Below are 19,970 nucleotides of genomic sequence, written 5' to 3'. Positions count from 1 at the left end.
CTTCCACGGGCCAGGATACTAGCCAAGGCTGGGAGCCAAGCCAGGCTGCCTTAGGCAAACTCTGCCTGGAACTCATTCTGATGTAGTCTGCTTTTGCCTTGGCTAGGAGGAGCCAGATCCGGGAGATCGCTGTTCCTTAGTGGGCTTGATTCTCCCTTCCGCTGCCTTTTATTCTCCTGCAAGCAGAACCTGTTAGCTTGGTCCACTGTAACTCTAGGAAGCCTGCACACTTGCTTGGTACAGACATTGATATTGGGGTGGTGCACGCATGGCCAACTAAGATGCCAGCCCAGAGCAAGTGAGCCAGGACTCCTGAGAGGGAACTCACTCAGGCTCAACCTCTCCGCTTGGGCGCACTGGGCACCAGTGCGCCCCGAAGCTCAGCACCGCGCCCACATCCCGCGGGACCACATCTGGCAGGTTTTACCCCTGTAGGTAGAGGGGGAATCCTCTGGCCCTGCTTGAGTGGGTGTGCCAGGGCCAAGGAGGGAGGAAGGGGGGGAGATAGGGAGAGGGAGGGAGAGGGAAGGGAGAAAGCTGGAGGTGGGCAGGAGTGGGGGTGGGAATCTCCAGTTAGTGAGCAAAAGTCAGTCGTGGCAGTTTTGCCCAGATCGGTTTTTTTTCCTTGGAGCACTTAGGACCTGGTAGGTGTCCCCGCCGGCCCTCCCTCCCTCCCTCCCTCCCCCTTTCCTCCCTCTCTCCCTCCCTCCGGCCCCCTCGACTCTCGGAGCCCCGCCCTCGCGTACATGCTAACCCTGGGACACACCCAAAGGCCGCGACGCAAACAGGGCGTCGCTCGGGTTAAAGGGGAACGCGGGGAGCCTCCCACTGCCCCCTCGCCTGGAGCGCTAGCGCAGCCCCGCCGCACCGCCGTCTTCGGGACTCCGGACCCTTAGCGGACGCACCTCTGAGTGTGTGCCCGAGGCCACACTCCGATCGGTGTGGGGGGGACATCTGTTCCTTTGGGGCTGTAAGTAATTCTATGGGCAGAGCGGAGGAGATGGAGGAGAAACGCGGGTACCTTCCGTCGTGGATGGCGAGGCCGGGTCCCCCAGTTTCGGGCCACCAGCGCGCAGACCCCGGCCTCGTTCTGTGCCACCGGGGCAGGAGGGGAGGGGGGGGGGACGAGTCCCTTAAAAAAGTGTGCTTTGTGCTCGGTAGATCTGACTGGGGTGGTGATGGTGGTACCCGGGCAGGAGAGGGCGGGGCAGCCGGGGATCCACACACACACACACACACACACACACACACACACACACACACCAGGTCCAGACCCTCGAGGTCCCCTAGATCGTAGTCATACGCGGGATCGCCCCGACTCGGGCTCCCAGCCGCCTGGCACCGTGGGATTCCACGCCAGTCCTCCCCCGAGGGCATGGGCGAACCTCTTGTGTTTCTTGAGCTCCGTCCAGGGTGTCTGTGGACGTGTTGCTGGTGGAGAAAAGCGAAGGCGGGCGGGATCGGGTACTTTAAAAACTAACCTACGTGCCTGTCTGGCCCTCGGGGTCCTGGTGCGTTAAGACCCTTGCGCCTGTCCGGCCCCCGGGGTCCTGGTGCGTTAAGGTGTTCATGGAGTGGTTAGTCTTTGACAGCAGCTCGGGTTTTCTCATCCCAGGTCACCCCCAACCTGAAGGTTCCCCAAAGTCTATAAAGTGAGTGTCTCTAGGACTCCAAGACCTTTACTTGTTGTTGTTTTTACGATCAGCTCTAATTAGCCGGAATCAATCAAAGCTTTCCTCTGGGGCTTTCCTCCGCCCAGCTCCTGGACTCGTGTTACGGTGCGCCCAGGCTGGATCTGAGGCTGGATGGGGGTCTCCACGGGGGCGGTCCGGGCCCCGCTCCGGGGTGGTGGTGGGGGTGATGACCCGGGAGCGGAGGTCTCCCCCGGCCCGCCCCCCAGGAGCTGCTTCCAAGGGCGGGAAGCGCGGGGGTGGGGGGCCCGGGCCGTGCTCTCCCGCCCAGCCCACGCTCCCGGCTCAACAGCCGCCGGGGTCCACGTCCGGCCAGGCTGGGGACAGGACCGGATGGCTCCCCGGGCTGGCCAAACCGGGTGGACACTTGGAGGCGCACTAACGGAACGCGGCGCGCACGGAGGTCTGGGAAAGCCAAGCTCCCCAAGGCGCCCCGAGGTCCCGCAGGCCGCGGGTGGCGCCCGGCGCCCAGCCCGGGATTCAGGCGCAGGAGGAGGGGAGGGAAATCGCCATCGGAACCCCGGGGTCCAGGGGAGCGTGGCCTCTCTCTTGCCCGTCCCATGCCAGGCCTGTCTTGGAGTGGGGGAGGAAGGGAGGCGCCCCGGGAAGGGGGTGGCGCCCCGCGAGGCTCGTAGATAGTCGTTTCGTCCGCCCCGGGGTGACTTTAGACGTGCGCGCCCCCTTGTTTTGTTCCCGAAGCAAAAGCGGTTGGGTGGCAGGCGGGCCCCGCCGGCCTCGGGGTGGGGATCCTGCGGTCGGCTGCCGCCCCCTCCCGGTGATGGGGCGCTGGGGCGCAGAGGGCGGGCGGCGGGGCGCGGGAGGGCGGGCACCGGGCGCAGGGCCCGGTCCTGGCGGCGGGCGTCCCGCTAGCCGGGCTCGGATCCACCCCCCTCCGCCCCCTCTGCTGCCCCGCCCCGCGCTCCGCCCGCCGCGCCCTGCCGGCTCCGGAGCGCGGGCGCTCGCTCAGTCTCGGTTTTCTCTCTCGGTCTCTCCACTGCGCACAGGCCCGGGACTCGCTGAGCTCTGCTTGCCGCCGCCACCATGCTCCTCCTGCTGCTGGGAATCATCGTGCTGCACGTCGCCGTGCTGGTGCTGCTGTTTGTCTCCACCATCGTCAGCGTGAGTGCGGGGAAAGGCGAACCGAGGCTCCCCGGGCGGGCGGCGGGAGCGATCACGCCTCCAGCAACCAAGGCGTTGCTGCCCAGGGCCAGGGCTGGGCTGTTAGTGGCAGTCACAAAGTTCCCCAGGCTTTAGCTCTTCAATTTACCAAAAACGAAGAGAGAAAGTTTTCCAGGGAAGTCTGTGAGACCCTGATCTCCAATTAGATACCAAAAAGCGGGAAGTGGCTGTGGTTCAAGTGGGAGAGTGCCAGCCTTGAGAGGAAAGAAAAGGCTCAGGCTCTGAGTTCAAGCCCCAGGACCAGGGGGAAAAAAGGAAAAGTTTTCCTTCCTTCCTTCCTTCCTTGCTTCCTTCCTTCCTTCCTTCCTTCCTTCCTTCCTTCCTTCCTTCCTTCCTTCTTTCCTTCCTTCCTCCCTCCCTCCCTCCCTCCCTTCCTCTATTTTTCTTTTTCTTTCTTCTTTAAATAGAACAGGCTCAGGGGTAGGACTCAAGTTAGAACTTCAATAAGTTAGTTTAACCTAGGTAATTTCAAGACTCATCCACAGTTTCTCCAATCTTCATTTGATAAATTCTTTCACTGTTTCTTTTTCCTCCACATAGCCTGTTATTTTATGAAGATAATGGGTTTCTCTTCAAGGTGTAGGTCAGATAGCTGAGTTTTGAAACACCGCTTTAGAACTTGAAACTGGAAACCGAGAATTGTCTTTTCTGGAAGAGGTTGGCTTTCTGACATACCACAGCGCTATGATAGACAAGTCTCCACTGAGTGGAATAACTACTTACAAAATGACCAGTTTTAAACTTACTCTGTGTGTGTGTGTGTGTGTGTGTGTGTGTGTGTGTGTGTGTGTGTGTGTGTACATACTCAAGCTTGAACTAAGAGTCTGGGCACTGTCCCTTACCTTTTTCACTCAAGTTTGGCACTCTACCACTCGAGCCACAGCCCCACTTCTGGCTTTCTGTTTTGGTGGTTAATTGGAGATAAAGGTCTCCCAGACTTTCCTTCCCCAGGCTGATCAAAGCTAGCCTGAGTAGCTAAGATTACAGGTGTGAGGCACCAATACCTAGCTTTTACACTTTCTTGCAGAAAAAGTCAGTCGCTTGTGTGCCTTTGACTTCAATGTAAGGCAGTATGCTGGCATAATTTTCTGGTTCATTTGAGAAATAATTAGGTTGCAGATTTGTGAATTGTCTTATAGTGTATAAGTATTTTTGCAAGATCTTAATGATGTTTGATGCCTATCTTGTTAGATAGGAATTATGAGTAAGGAAGTAGCTTTCAAGAGGCAAAGACTTGTGAATGACAGCTAGGTGAAATCCTGTGTGAATGAGGGGTATCCTGGGACAAGCACATGGCTTCGTGTGTGTGTGTGTGTGTGTGTGTGTGTGTGTGTGTGATTGAGAACACTGGGGCTTGAACTCAGGGCCTAGGTAGTGCTGTCCCTTAGATTTTTCACTCCAAGCTGTCACTCTACCATTTGAACCACAGCTCTACTTCTGGCTTTCTGTTTTGATGGTTAATTGGAGATAGAAGTCTCATGGGTTTTCCTGCCCCAGCTGACTTTGAACCTCTATCCTCTGATCCCAGGCCCTTAATCACCAGTACCCAGACTGTTCCTGGACACTGACTGTGAGCCTTGCCAGGGAGCAAGGTGTGGGGCGTGGCAGGCAGGTGGGCGGGGCATCCTCCATCCTCCATCCTCCTCCCTCTCCATCTCCATGTCCATCTTCCTCTCCCTCCTGTTACCCCTCACCACCTCCAATGACTTGAGATGTCTTTTATTTCTAGCAATGGCTTGTGGGCAACGGACATGCCACGGATCTCTGGCAGAACTGTAGCACATCTTCCTCCGGGACCGTCCAGCACTGCTTTTCCTCATCAGCGAGCGGTGAGATTGCCTCTCTCCTTCACAGTTGCTCTTTAGGAGTTGTGCTTTCAGTCCGGACCTGGGAACACTTGTTCTTGGGAGTCATGAGCTTCCCCTGGTTGTTGCTGGGGTACAGTGGCATGTCATACACACCCACAGATCTAAGGTGAAAGAAAGGGAGGCAGCCACTGCCTCTTAAGGGAAGCTGAGATCCAGGTATCATGGCCATCCTCTTGGCCCAAGTTAGGCCTGTCAGCCCAGCTGCCCAAGAGGCTGAGATCTGAGGATCAGGGTTGGCTTGGAAGCCAGCGTGGGCTCCTGCCCAGGTAAGGCAGATTAGTCTGTGAGACTTATCTCCAATCACACACGCGCGCACACACACACACACACACACACACACACACACACACACACACACACACGAGACAAGGAGAGGTGTGGCTCAAGTCATAGAGGGTTATCCTTGAGCAAAACAATCTAAGAGACTGTACTCAGGTCCTGAATGGTATCAGTGAAAGGAAGGAAGGAGAAAACAAAAACAGAAATGCCTTCCTAATCACTTATTGTAATGTTTTTTTGGGAGTAAAACCCTTTGCCTAAGTAGGCAGTGCGAGTGATTCGCAGCTGAGCCAGAAGCGGAAGTAGATTCCATCGGGACCTGTGATCTCATGGGCATCATTGGTTTGTTGGCTGTATCCATCCAGACATGTCCAACTTTCTCCTGCTGCCTTGATGTTAGGGCTGTCCTGAGATGCTCCCAGCCACTCTGGGGTTCTCCAGGGACCTCAACTTCCCCTCCCACATCTTGGTCTTTATGCTATCACTTAGCATCCAAGCCTGAATGCTTCCTTGTTAAAGGATGGGGATATGAAGCTATTTGCAAAGCCCTAAGCTGTGGGTGGAGTTCTTCACTCAGAAGATGGTATTTCATCTCTGTCCTCAGCAACTTTGCCTAGGGGATATTGGAACCCAGGCTTACTAAGGGTCATATGAAGGGGCAGTTGGCTGTGGAAGGATCCACTAGAAACATCCTTGCCTTCTCCCCCTCCCCGCCCCCATCCCACTCTGATTACCCAGAGGGGGAAAAATGCTTAACAAGGAAGCTTGTGTCTTTGCACACACAGAGTTCTATGGGATGTTCTGCTTTGATAATTAGATATAGTTTGGAACTTACTCACACAGGTTAGTGCTGAAACCCCGCTCCCACCCCCAAAGGTCCAAGACCTCCAAGGGTCTGACTTAGCTTGGTCTGTGTTTCAAAGCATGCAGCCTTAGCTTGGAAGGGGAAGTAGTGGCAGAGATCTCCTGATATCCTGGGTTTCGAAGGCCAGTGAAGTACAGTGCACTTTCTCATAGATCTGGGGTTTCTGATATGGATGCTGCCCTCAATGAGAGGAGGATACAGTTTAGATCCTGTGCAGGAGGTAAAATGGCCCTGGGCTGTGGCTTTATACCACCTAGTTTCTTGGTTGGACTTTATTTCCCATGGTCTCTGTACTCAAGTGTATTGCTTGAAGCATTGCAAACCTAAATCCTTGGATGTCAGTTCAGTAGAAATAGGAACCACTAACCGGGTGCCGGTGGCTCACACCTGTCATCCTGGCTCAGGAGGCTGAGATCTGAGGATCAAAATTAGAAGCTAGTCCTGGGCAGAAAAACCCAGGAGACTTATCTTCAATTTGTCGCTAAAAATCCAGAAATAGAGCTGTGGCTCAAGTGATAAAGCCCCAGCTTTGCGTGACAAACCTAAGAGAGAGTGCAAAGCCCTAAGTTTAACCCCCCAGGACTAGGACCAAAAAAGAAAAAAGAGAAACTACTAACGTATTCACTTGGTAACTGAACTTTTCTGCTCAAGACAGAAATGTTCTACTATTTAAACCCCTGCTCCACTTCTGGCTTTGATCTACGATCCTCAGATCTCAGTCTCGTGAGTAGCTAGGATTATAGACTTGAGCCACAGGCACCAGGCTGAAAAAAACCAAAACACCCTCTGCTTTATATTTCCATCTTCTTGGGGCAGGGGATAGGAAAAGCCCTCCTGGTCCTATTAATGTTTTCTCTGATTATGGGAGATGCATTCATCTAAAACCACCCTAGTGGTTGCATGGTGAATTGGAAACCAAGTCAATGAAATACTCACGAGTGCCCAAGAATGCGATGGTAGTGCTGTCCCCAAAGCCACAGCATCCGGTGGCTTCTTTTTCCTTTCTGGGTCTGGCAGAAATTCTCTCCACACTAAGGATGGGAGGAGTCTGTGTGCCCGCTCCTGACCCCTGGTGGCCACAAGTGGCATCTCGCCCCTCCCCTTCAGAGCCCTTTTGAAATTCTGCGGCTCTTGCTGGTCTGGAGTCCACAGGCCCTGTCTCCAAGTGGCATCTGGCCAAGGGGGGGTTGGCAGGGAGGCCTGGACTCTTAGGTCCGGAAGGGAACAGTTTTGGCAGGCGTGTTAAAACCAGGGTGAGTTTCAGCCGACCAGAGGAGGCAGGGGATTTGCTAAATGGTGGGCAAACTGTCTGTGTGAAGGATGACTCTCTGCCTGTGGCCTGTTGCTGACCTGGGGCTGGGCCTTCTGGTGTCTAGGCTGACCCTTGGCATTACAAGCAGAACTCTGGATGTTTCCATGTTATGCAGAGGACACTTCGGGTCTCTCCCCTTGCTCCTTGTAAGCACGCTTATTTCCTGGGGGCCGCTTGCAGTGGCTTTGTGTATAGAGAGCTCTCTGCAGATCTGCTTGGTTGATCTCCACATTTCCAGAATGTTCCCTCTCCTCCACATCTATCTTCTTGACTCTCAGTGGAAGGGCATTTTTAAGGAACTCTGGATGGGCCATGGAATGACCTGGGTATTTCCACGTGGACTTCATGTTAAGATAGATGCTTCCATTTCATCCTCTGTGCTGTCATTCTCTGCTGATGCATTCTCTCGTCTGAAAACATGTGCTTCAACTTAGCTCAGGCTGCGCGGATTCCTGGGGAAATCCTCTTGTGTTTTTTGATCAGCACTCAGTAAATGACAGAGATGAATCGTAGGAAGTGTTTATGAAAGGATCCGGCTGCATGCAAATGGAAATTATTTGTCTGGTCAATGATTGCTCATAGGAGGTTAGAGGCAAACTTTTTCGAAGCAATCCAAAGTAATTTCGTTGTGGTTTTGCTGGTAGGAGGGTTTATACTTGGGGTCTCTTACTTGGTACTCTCCTCATTGAGTCATACATCTAGCCCAGCTTTTTGCTGGCTAATTGGAATTGCAATCTCCCACAGACTTTTTTTTTTTTTCAAACTCAGGTTGGCCTCAAATTATGATCCTTTGGATCTCAGCTTCCTGAGTTTCTAGGACTACAGGTTTGAGCCACAGTGCTTGGCAAAAGTAACTCCTTCTTGGTGTTGGTTTTGTAAGATAAGTAGATTTTTTTTTAATTGAATGGAGATTTTATTTATATATTTGTGCAGTACTGGAGCTTGAACTCTGGGTCTTATATTTTCACTTAGCTCATGGCTGGCACTCTACCGTTTGAGCCATGCCCTCCAGCCCCTGTATTGTTTTGTTATTGGCAAGGCTGATCTCGGACTCATGAGCTCATGAGCAGTCTTTCTGTCTGAACCACCATAGGAGCTGGGACTACAGGTGTGCACCTCAGCATGGGCTGTGACCTTCTGCTTTCTTTCTGTGGGCTGTGTTCTCCCTGAGGGTGTTTTCTTTGCGAATTGGGCCTGCTGGTGTGAACTTGCAGGCAGTCTGACCTCTATGCAGTAGAGTTCAACAATACAGCCCAGGGGCCCCTAAGCCCCTAAGGGGTTAGATTGCTTACTAGCTGCCTTCTCCCTCTCCCTGCCTTCTTACCCCCCCTCCACCCCTCCACCCTTGCCCTAAATATTTGTCTACTGTATGGCCCTGCCTGAAGGCAGAGGTGAAGGCCTTGGTGGGGAAATCTCCACGGTGCCTCAGGACTACATGTGTACACTAGACATTCCGAGCCTATCCTCTACCCAGCCTCCCGGAGGAGTCGGGCTAAGTATGGCAGGCTGAATTACTCAGGGTGACAGCGAGGGCCAGATGAGCAGGGCGTGGGGGCAGGCAGACTGTGCTGGAGTTCAGGGAGGAAGTGGAAGAGAAGTCGCTGGTGGGCGGAGGAATCTGACCCATCCTCCAAAGGACTGGCAGGATTTAAGTGAGGACAGGCAAAGGGGTGGCTACTCCCTTACTGGGTGTTGACCTCACCCATGGCATGGAACACATCTTCAAGTGTCAGTGGCTTAGATAAGTTTACGTTCCTCTCTTTAAAAGATGTCAGTCGGCAGCCCAAGAAAGGAATGCTGGTATCCTGAAATATTCACCGACTTTTGGGTTTGGCTTCTATCCTCATAGATCAAAAGGCTGCTAGAGCTCCAGCCATCTCATCAGGCTACTAAGCAGTTGGTAGAAGGACAGAATGCATCTTATTCCCTGTTGTTGGTCCTCTGTGATTTGGTTTGAATCACATTGGAGTCACATATTGAATCCAGAGTGGTTTCTGTTGTTGTTGTTGTTATACCTGTCTTGGGGCTTAAATTCAAGGCCTGGGTACTGTCCCTAAGACGCTTTTTGCTTTTTCCTCAAGTCTAGCAGTCTACCATTTGAGCCTACTTCTGGGTTTTGGGTAGTGCATTGGAGATAAGAGTCTCACAGACTTTTTTTTCTACCGGGGTTGGCTTTAAAACTGTGATCCTCAGATCTCAGCCTCCTGAGTAGCTAGGATGACAGGCAGGGGCCTCCGGCTCAAGGATGACATTTTTAAGCCCCTGAACCTGATCATGTCACTCCATTTCCCATTTAATGGAATGTCTCCAGCTAGGCCTGCCTTTCCTGATCCCCTCTCCCGCTTCCTTCTTGGAGCCATAGCAGGCCCACCAGCCACCCCAGTATTGCTAGGTCCATGCTTGGTTCCTCATTTGTCAGAACTCCCACGGTGGCAGCTTCTGATTAGCTGGCTCGAGTCCTTTCCGGTTTCCCGTGACTCTGTTTTCATGCTGAATCCAGGGTGAGGTTTTGAAGCACTCAAAATCAATCCTGATTTTTGAATCTAGTAGGTCTTCATCTCTGGGTGAGAATCCTTAATAGGCCCATAGGAATCTACTGAAGAGTCTCTTCTTCTCTCTTCTCCTTTATCTGGGATTCTGTCCTGTACTGTCTTTGTTGTCTCTGTCTGTCTGTCTGTCTCTCTTCCTCTCTCTCCCTCTCTCCCCCCCTTTCCCCCTCCCCTCTCTTCTTTCTCTTCTTTCCTTATTTTTACAATGTGAGAGATTGAACTCTGGGCTTCACACTTCCTAGGTAGGCATTCTCTTGCTCGAGCCCTGCTTCCAGCTCTTGTTTTTTGAGACAGGGTCTTACTTTCTGACCAGGCCAACTGGAACTATGATCCTCCTATTTTACACTTCCGTCATAGCTGGGAGGATAGTCATACCCACCATGCTGGCTTTTTCCCTGTTGAGATGGGGATCTCTCAAACCTTTTCTAGGGCTGGCCTGGAACCATGGTCTTCCCAATTTCAGCCCCTTACAGCACTGGAATGACAGGCACGAGCCATCCAGCTATTGGTTGAGACGGAGGTCTTGAGAAGTCATTTCTGGGCTGGCTTCAATCCATAGTGACTGTGATTACTGCCCCTTGCATAGTTAGGATTACAGGTGTGAGCTACCTCACTCAACCTTTCTGCTCTTTCAGAACTAGCCCTTGTACATCTACTATGTGCTGTAGGCTTTTGCAGGCTCTGAGGATACCAGGATGAACGAGGACTTACAGGGCATGGGACACAGCTCTTGATATACATGGGCAACTTTGGGGCTGGTGTCATGAGCTATGAAGAGAGTGAGGTGGCAAAGGGTTTGGGGGGCTGGGGTGCAGAGGGAAAGCCCCTGTGAGGAACTACCCAGAGCCACCTATGCACATCTAGATAGACTATGGGCAGGGGGCTATCAGGGACAGGTGTCCAGGAGGGGTGGAACTTGGCACAGGTGAAGAACAGAGAGCAGTAGTGGGGGACAATCAGAGCTGTCTCTCACAGGTTGTCCCCAGGGTCTTTCTAGACTCATAACGATGTTGATGCCTAAGGATGCAGTTCTAACATTTCTGATTGCATTCAGACCCACCCTAAATTCTCAGTGTTTGTGGTGTGTGTGTGTATGTGTGTGTGTGTGTGTTTGTGTTTGTGTGTGTGTGTGTGTGTGTGTGTGTAGTGGGGCTTGAACTCAGGGCCTGGATGCTGTCTCTGAGCATTTTCACTCCAGTCTGGTGCTCTACTGCTTGAGCCATAGCTCCATTTCTGGCTTTTTGCTACTTAATTGGCAATAAGAGTCTCATGGACTTTCCTGCCTGGACTGGCTTTGAACTGCAAATCTTCAAATCTCAGCCTCCTGAGTAGCTGGGGTTACAAATGTGAGCCACTGACATCTAGCAAATGAGGAGCTGGAGGAAGCATCCGGAAGCCTTCCTAAGGCAGGATCGATGGCGATCACTTCCTGCTTGCGATTTTGGGCACTTGGGTTCTCCTCCCTTTCACTTATCATGTTCTAGATTTTCCCGAGACTTCTCATGATCACCATTGAGAAAATAGCTGTACACAAGCGTCATGCTAGGGTATTCAACAGCAAGAAGTCTCTGCCTTGATTCAGAATGGAGCCTCAGGTTTGGGATACACAGAGCCGGTGGAGTCATCTCCACACTGGCAAATAGGGGCAGAGATAATGCAGGCCTGGAGTCCTGCTTTCCGAATAGGTCAAATCTGAGGCTCTGGTTTGGGGTATGCTGAGGGAAAGTTCACAGTCTACTGACTCAGAGGGTCTGTGCAGAAGCAACAACCAAGTGACACCGAAAACAACAATAACCCAAAAAGAACGTTTGTTTTGTACTAACTGCTTTTCGATGTGACTTTCGCCATGGATCTAAACCCTGCTTTTAAGTACCCAGGAGTGTTCTTGTGCCCTCAACTTACCTTTGTGGTGTGGATCTGCAGTAGGTTGATTGAGATTCGGGCAGCGTATCTGGTGGGTAGAGTAACCTGCTTTGCTCTGGCCTTGCCCTGATCTTTTGTCTGGTCTTCATCAGCCTTAGAAAACCTAAGTAAAACAGGGCTCAAGCATTAGCTTGTCTTTACTGGACCTAGATCCTATGCCTGTTGCTGCTTACCAGGTTCTCTCTTAAGGCAAAGGAGCAGGGCAGTGAACTTCATCTTGAGAGCATGGGTTATCCCAAACATTTTCACTTCTAGAAAGAAGAGCTATGTCCTGCCCCAAAGCAGGATGGGAATATGGAGAGATCTCCTCTGCTTTTGTCTCCAGAGCCTGCTTTGGCCTTTATTTCCCTGCTGGCTACAGGAGGGTGGACTGGGACCCAGGCCAGGTGTCCATTCCAGGCCTTTCCTTTCCATTCTAAATGACAACAACAAACTCACCACATCGGATAGGTTGTGGGTAGCACAAGTGCAATGCTTAGCTGGAGAAAAGAGAAAATGGACGGTGTTGCTTTCAGAGGCTTTGGCGGTAGCTTGCCTCTGTCTCTGTCTGCAGAATGATCCCAGGTTTCACTGCAGGGTGGCCCTGTCCCTTTGGCAGGGGCTCCTGACCATTTCCTTGTCTGTGGCTGGGCTTTGGGGTCAGACTTCGGCAGATGCAGGGAGGCCCTCAGCATTTATGGGTTCCTGTTGTGCAATTTAAAATTTCTGTGGCTCCCTAGACCAACCCATAATGTCTACTTGAGTAATGGCTCTTGATTTTACCAGACTTCATGGGAGACCAAGGGCCTGGCCTCCTGGCGGATGAGGGAAGTGCTGGCAGGGATAGCATGTGGTACCCAGAGATCAACAGATGCCAGCATCCAGGAGTTAATATGCCACACTTGTTCAGACCGATCGCAGAACCATTTGCCCTTTGAACTTTTTGCTTATTTATTTTATTTTTTGCTGGTCCAGGGGCTTGGACTCAGATCTAGGTGCTGTCCCTGATCCTCTTTGTGCTCAAGGCTAGAGCTCTACCACTTGAGCCACAGCTCTCCTTCTGACTTTTTCTGAGTAAGTTTATTGGCAATAAGACTCTCACAGGCTTTCCTGTCCGGGCTGACTTTGAATTATGATCCTCAGATCTCAGCCTCCTGAGTAGCTAGGATTATAGGTGTGAGCCACTAGCACCCCGGCTTTGAACTTTTGCTTTGTAAAACTTCAATTGCAAATCTGGGGTGGGAGGATGGCTTAAGACTCACAATTTGAGGCATGCTGGACAAGGTAGAGATGCCATCTCAAAACAAAGTCTTTCGTGAATCCTTTAGAATTCACAAGAGAGAGGCAATGAAGCATCCCTAAGTCTCAGGAACAGGGTAAAGCAGTTAACCCATCTCAGGGGCCAACAGGAGGCTGTGTGGGAGAAAGCCTTCTGAGAAGAGCTGACTTGGGGAGCTAGCATTTGTGGACAACCGTGCACTGCACTCACCTCATGTTCGTTGTACTGATGGGATGGAAGCTTTCACCTTCAAGACAGCTCCTTCATTTCTGAGAGGTACCAATGAGAACCATTCATGGATTCTGCAAATATATCATCAAGTCCATCCTAGATACGAGGCTCCTTTCCAGAAATAGTTTTTTTTTAAAAACAAACAGCCACCACCAAAGTCTGGTCCTGTGGGTTCACACAGCTAATTAGTTGGTGGACAAAGCCAATATGTAATCAGTAAAGAATCCTGAGAGTGGACAGTCCCATGCAAGATGGAATAGAACGTCATCTCCGGAGAGGAAGGAGCTGGTTTCAACAGGCCTCCTCCTCCTTCTGTAGTTATGTGAACCAGCTTTAAATACAGGGAGGGATCAGCCAACATGAAGAATCAGGAGAAGAAGATTCCAGAGGGTGAAGGAGTTTTGTGTGACTAGCTGGAAGAAAGGCAATGAGGTGAGGTTAGGTGGGAGAGAGGAAAGGACTGAATTGTTAGGACCTAAGAGTCCCCACTGGGAAGGCCAGTGGAGAGGCCTGCGAAGGGTTGGAAGCAAGAAAGTGGAATGATTTGATTTCTGAAAGCTCATGCTGGTTGTTTTTGTTGAGAATGAAATTTGAGATGGGCACTGGTGGCTCATGCCTGTAATCTTGGCTACCGTAGGAGGCCAAGATTGGAGGACTGAGTTTCAAAGCCATCCCAGGCAGAGAAGCCTGGCTCTTAACTCTAATTAACCACCAAAAAGCTGGAAGTAAAGGTATGGCTCAAGGGGGTAGAGATACAACCTTCGTTGAAAAAGCCAGGTGAGAGCCCCCTAGTTCAAGCCCCAGCATCAGTAAAAGTTGGAGGAGAGAGGCCAGAATGGGAAGTGGGTGCCATGCTGTCTAGCTGGAGTGATCTAACAATTTGATCGCAGTGATGAAGATGATGATGATGGTGATGGTGTTGATGATGTCTCAAGAGGCCTGTGTTTAGTCCTCATTGGAGGTAGTGCTTGACTGGGCAGGAGCAGTGGGGAAAGAGACAGGGCTGATGTCCAGTGTTCCTGCTAGTTTAGATGTAGAGGTTTAGGGAGAGAATGAGGACATGACTTCTAGGTTTGTGGCCTCAGAAACTGGGCATGAAATGGGGTCTTTGACTGAGCTAGAAGAGACTGGAGAAAGGAACAAGGTGTCCAAGGGACTGAGGAACAGGAGTCGGGTTCTGGTCATGGGAGGTGTTGGCCTCTCTTGGAGTTAGATATGAGTAGCTCAGGAAGTTGTGAGTCTGTCTGGAAGGGTTTTCCATGCCAGTGTGCTGAAAGGAGAGATTGGAGGAAGAAAACACAGACTTGGAGTGGAGGCTTGGGCAGTGGTGATGGGGGTTTTGGAAGGAGGGAGGTGAAGGAGCAGCCAGGATATGGGAGGAAGGTCTTGAGATATTCTCTTAAGATTTCCCTTTGGTAAACCAGATCGCTTTCTCTTTTCCGGTTGCTTTCGTTGCCTGCCTGCTGTGTGAGATTTGGGTCGATTGAGTCCTGTTGGTGCCTTTGTAGTGACCTCTGCGGTCAGCCCAGGGGGACAAAAATATGTGGCCCCCTCACAGTTCTCCACAGAGGTGAAGATCATGGTTTCCTCTTCTCCTCTGCTGGTGTCTTCTCCCTTCTAATGGCGGCTTCTCTTGTTAAGAGATTAAGCATCTGGGGTTCTTATTTTCCTGAACGGGCTCTGACTCTAACAAAATAGGGTCCACCGAGGCAGACCCCTTGGTTTCCCCACTGCAAAGTAGGTGCTGAGATAGGGCATGGAACCAGGACTGGCCTAGTGCTTGGATATCAGGGCTTTCTGTGAGTATTCTGGGTGGGGCTATGGCATGGAGGAACCAATAAGGAGATGGCCTGTAAGCAGGCTCTGGGATTGGTGGAATTCCAGTGGGCGGAGGGAGCAGGGAGGGGCTTTGTGCTTGAGGAAGGGCAGTGTGGTGCTGTTCTCAGTGTCCATGATGTTTGGCTGTGTGTGTGCGTGCCTGCTTGTGTGCATATGTGTGTGTGTGTGTTGCGTGCCTGCTTGTGTGCATATGTGTGTGTGTGTGTTGTATGCCCATGTGTGTACCTCCATCTGTACCTGAGGCTTGAGCTCTAGGCCTGAGCTCTGTTCATCAGCTTTTTTTTTTTTCGCTCAAGACTGGAGCTCTACCACTTGAGCCACACTTCCACTTCTGGCTTTCTGGCGGTTAACAGAAGTCTATGGACTTTTCTGCCCGAGCTGGCTTTATGATCCTTATTTCTCAGCCTCCTGGGTAGCTAGGATTATAAATGTGAGCTACCAGAGCTGTGGCTCAAGTGGTAGAGCACCAGCCTTGAGTGAAAAAGCCAAGCCAGGGCATGAGTTCCTGAGTTCAAGTCCAGAGTACTGGCACACACAAAAAAAGAGGGTTGGCAATGTGGCTTAGTGGTAGAGTGCTTGCCTAGCACACATGAAGCCCTGGGTTCAATTCCTCAGTCCACATAAACAGAAAAAGCCAGAAGTAGCTCTGTGGCTCAGGTGGTAGAGCACTAGCCTTGAGCAAAAGAAACTCAGGGACAGTGCCCAGACTCTGAGTTCAACCCCTAGAACTGTTGAAAGAAAGGAAGGAAGGGAGGGAGAGAGGGAGGGAGGAAGGGAGGAAGGAAGGAAGGAAGGGAGGGAGGGAGGAAGGGAGGGAGGGAGGGAGGGAGGGAGGAAAAGCAAAGCAAAGAAACTAGTTCGTGTAATGACTATAGGACCTCTTAGATGAGAGCTCAGTGACTGATTGTGAAGGCTGGGTATCTCCTATCCAAAATACTTGGGATCAGAAATGCATCAGATTGGGGATTCTTTTTAGATATTGGAATCTTTTGCATTATACGTAATGAAATATTTTGGGTGATGGTACCCAAGTCTAAACATGGAATTCACTTATGTTTCATGGCCATTTTGTGTGCATAGCCTGAAAGGCATTTTAGGTAGCGTTGTTAGTATGTCTGAACATTGACTGTCACCTGCCACTTCAGATCAGAGGTAGAATCTTCTATATGAGGCATCCTATTGGTTTGGGATTATTTCAGGTTTTGGATTTGGGAATGAGAGATGTTCAACTTACGTCACGTTTAGCTAGAATACTGTGACAGGAAGGTTCTTTCCACGCACCCAGCAGCTTGCATTCTCTAGTCCCCAGCCATACTTTCATTCCAGCTAAAATACTCTCATAATGGTTTGTTTGAAGAGCTTCCTGCATGGCCTTCAGCATCTCTGTGCATCCAAGACTGTGTTGATTCACTTTCTGCGTAGGTTACAGGCAGAGTCAGCCTGAGACCTTTATAGCTCCCATCTGGGACTGGAGACATGGTTCAGGTGGTTCAGCACCTGCTTTGCAAGCAAAAGACCCTGAGTTCAAATCCCAGTACTACCAAAATAATAATAGCCTACATGGGCCCTGGGCCTTTAGGGCTGGAGGGTGAAGTTTAAGGACATTGCTTAAGATGGAGACCTCTTGGAAATTTAGCTATTTCTGGAATGACATTCATGAGGAAGAGAGCAGTTTTTGTGTGACGGCAGTGGGTTGGCTGGGCCTCCCAGTCTCCCAGTGTGTAGGAGTATCATGTGATTCTGAAAATAGCCTAGCACTATGCAAATGGAAAGACACTGACTGTTCCCTTTGGGATCACCCCTCTTATAGCCTTCTTCATCACATTCTGCCTTCTAATCAACCTTTCTTTCCTTTGAAACACAACCTGTTTTCCTGAGTCAGATTTGAGTCCAATTTTCCCAGCAAGACTAGAGGTCAGAAAGAGAGGGAGGAATGCTAGCAATGAAAGAAAGAAGTCAGATGCTGGTGGCTCACACCTGTAATCCTAACTACTCAGGAGGCTGAGATCTGAGGATCACGGTTCAAAGCCAGCCCAGGCAGGCAAGTCCAGTCCATGAGACTCTTATCTCCAGTTAACCACCAAGAAAAAACAAATAAACAAACACAAGTGGTTCTGTGGCTCAAGTGGTAGAGCTGTAGCTTTGATCGAAAAAGCTCAGGAACAGTGCTCAGGCCCTGAGTTCAAGCCCCATATCTGACAATAACAACAGAAAAGAAGGAAGGAAAAAGAAAGAAAGGAAGAGAGAGGGAGAGTAAGAAGAAAGAAAGAAAGAAAGAGTGAACCCCCGATGAATGGTTTGTGTTTTCTGAGCTTCCTAGACTTAGACCCTGGCCTAAAAATGCACAGAGAGAGCAGGTGTTATTTCCTTCACTGCCCAGCTGCCCCTGGCTAGGGACCTGACCTTAAAGGGAGCTTTAAACATAATGCAACTCCAATTTCCCCTTATCTTTGGATGGGAAGCCTGGACCTGCACAGCCATAGCCTGCATCTGAAAGCCATCAGCAGCACCTGGAGTTGACAGTCTCATGGGAACAGCAAGTCTGCCATGAGCCTCAGGGTTGTTCATTCCAGGGCTCAGACATAAGGTCAGGGATTGGCTTAGGGCACAGATATTTACCAGATGTCCAGTTTGTGCTGGGTGGAGCCAGGTCTGAGGAGGATTAGGAGGTCCTCAGCAGGGGCTCAGTTACACGCATGCAGGCTTGGTGACTTGTGGAGGACCTGAGCAAGCTGCCCTGGGGCTTGCAGATTTGCCACTTGGAATGTTGGCCTTGCAGTGCATTTCATCTATGTTGATCTATATTCATCTATATAAGACTGGTTCTGTATATGATCTATACCAAACGGGTTGGCAACCAATAGCCAATTTGGTTTCTTTCCACTTTCAGCATCATTTCTGGCCACTTAGGAGGCAGAGACAGGAAATTGGAGTTTTGAGGCCAGCCTGAGCATAAGTCATATGGAGACCTTATCTCAAAAGTGTCTGTGGTAGCACATGTCTCTTAATCCAAACTACAGAGGAAGTGTAGTCCAACGCCAACCCAGTCAAAAGGGTGTGATTCAAATGATAGAGATCCTGGGTCCAATCCCCAGCCCTACAGGGTGACAAAGCCATCCTTCCTTCCTAATTTCCTGTGCATCCGACTTGTTTTGCTGTAGCAAAGGTTGGCAAAAATTGTAGCCTGCAGGCCCGATATATCCTACAATTTGAGTTGGTAAAGAAGGTTCTATTGGAAGGATGGGGGCTAAGCCCATTGATTTAAATATCAGCTTTGGCTGACTTTGTCTTACACAGGTAGAGAAAAGTAGTAGCTACAACCTCCAGAGCCTACAATATTTACCAGCCGACTCTTTGGAGATAGTTTGTTTCTGTATAGATCCTCTCCTACCCTCTGACTCTTCTGAGTGCTGGGTAGTAGATATGAATTGACACCAAGGTTGTATCAAAATTCATTTCAGTGCTCTGGTGAGTGCGTGAATTACCTGGTCTGTGTCACCTGGGATCTCCATGATGTGATTACTTTGTGTGACCTGGATGGGGTTACCCCAGAATCCCCAAACAGCCTATAAATGCTTCTTTCCTTTACCCCCTCCACACTCCTCACCCTTATAAGGGGTGTTCTTTGCACTCATTTTTTTGTTTTGTTTTGTTTTTCCCCCTGCAATGGTGAGGATCGAACCTATGGCTTCATGCATGCAGGGTACTAGGTACACTCTGCCACTGAGCTACATCCCCGGCTTGTCCATTGTTTTAACAGAGCTTTTCTAGCAAGTCTTCAGTTTGGTTGTCACAACTCTGTAAGATGCATTAGTACCTCACGTTGGAGAAGAGGAATTCAGGGTGAAAAAAAGAAGCAAAGAGCAAATTAAGCAGGTGAAATAAGCAACAGAACTCTAAGCAGGGCTCACACTCAAGTTGGTCACAACGAAAGCATGTGCGCAGGTTCAGGCTGTCCTAAGAGGAGTGCATGCGCAGAGTTGTTGGGCCTACGTTTTGCACACCCTGGCTTCAGAGCCTGTTCCCCGATGGGACCCCGTGCTTGTTCTTCTCTGAATGCATGGTGTCTGTCTACTCTGACTTTCAGCTGCCCCGCTCACTTGTCAGTTCCAGTTCTGGTGAGGGATATTCTGGCTGGGGAGCCATGTCAGGTAGATGATGAGCGTAGGAAACGGCACAGCTCCCCTTTGAGCTGTGAATCTCCAGCCAGCATGGTGGCCAGCTCCTCCTGGGCATGTCTGTGTTCTGCCCTAGCGGCTGGCAGGTGGCTTCTGGCTGAGGACATTGGATGGAAAGAGATCCCTTTCTTCTGGGCCTGTCAAAGCCAGTCCTGCTTTAGGGAGTGCTGCACTTTAGAGTTTTACAAGCTTTACGTATTATTGACTGCCAGTCTTTTTTTTTTTCCTTGTACTCTCATAAATTGGCTTTGAATGTTCAAATAGTTCACAGACAGTTGTCCGTTATTGTGTGTGTGTGGCGGGGGGATTGCTTCCTCTTCTCTCTATACCAAAATCTCAGGTGAGCTCAAGTGCCCTATATTAGACAGTACAACATTCACATATAACCTGTGCAGGCTTTCTTGGGTACTTTAAACCATCTCTAGATGATTTGTAATACCCAATATAACATAAATACTATCAAATAATTCTACCTGTTGTTCAGAAATAATGACATTTTCTCAGCAATGCATAAAAGTTCTCTCTGAAAACGGCGTTGGCTATAGCCCAAGGGTTTGACATGTAGGACTCTTGGTATCTGTCCTTGTCCCAAACTGTTTATGTTTCATCTTGATTTCTTTATCCACGGTTTCCTCTAAATACTTTAAACATTCAAATTTATTGTGCTACCTTGCTTTCAGTATCTAAGTTCTGACTGCCTTTAATTGTATGTTGTACCTATATCATTTCTACTGTTGAGATTGGAGATTTTTTTTTTTTTTTTGTCTAACATAGGGACATTTTCTGAAATAGCTCTGT

The 19,970-nt window shown here is 50.2% G+C and overlaps 1 protein-coding gene across 2 annotated transcripts in view; it reads left to right on the top strand.

Annotated features, from left to right (window-relative positions):
* Positions 1-627: 627 nt before the first annotated feature.
* Pmp22 (peripheral myelin protein 22) overlaps positions 628-19,970 on the top strand; it is a 30,204-nt gene continuing 10,861 nt past the window's right edge. Inside the window, exons 1-3 of one of the 2 annotated variants that reach the window (XM_042691961.1) lie at positions 628-644; positions 2,696-2,810; positions 4,600-4,699. In XM_042691961.1, coding sequence (XP_042547895.1) covers positions 2,733-2,810; positions 4,600-4,699 — 178 coding nt within the window. In that variant the 5' untranslated portion in view covers positions 628-644; positions 2,696-2,732. Of the gene's footprint in view, positions 645-817; positions 972-2,695; positions 2,811-4,599; positions 4,700-19,970 lie in introns of those variants that run through there. The other variant, XM_042691951.1, reaches the window with a different exon arrangement.

This window comes from Dipodomys spectabilis, unplaced genomic scaffold (assembly GCF_019054845.1).
Source record: "Dipodomys spectabilis isolate Male_0828 unplaced genomic scaffold, ASM1905484v1 ptg000004l, whole genome shotgun sequence".
Taxonomy (NCBI): domain Eukaryota; kingdom Metazoa; phylum Chordata; class Mammalia; order Rodentia; family Heteromyidae; genus Dipodomys; species Dipodomys spectabilis.
This window is presented reverse-complemented; position numbering and strand designations above follow the sequence as displayed.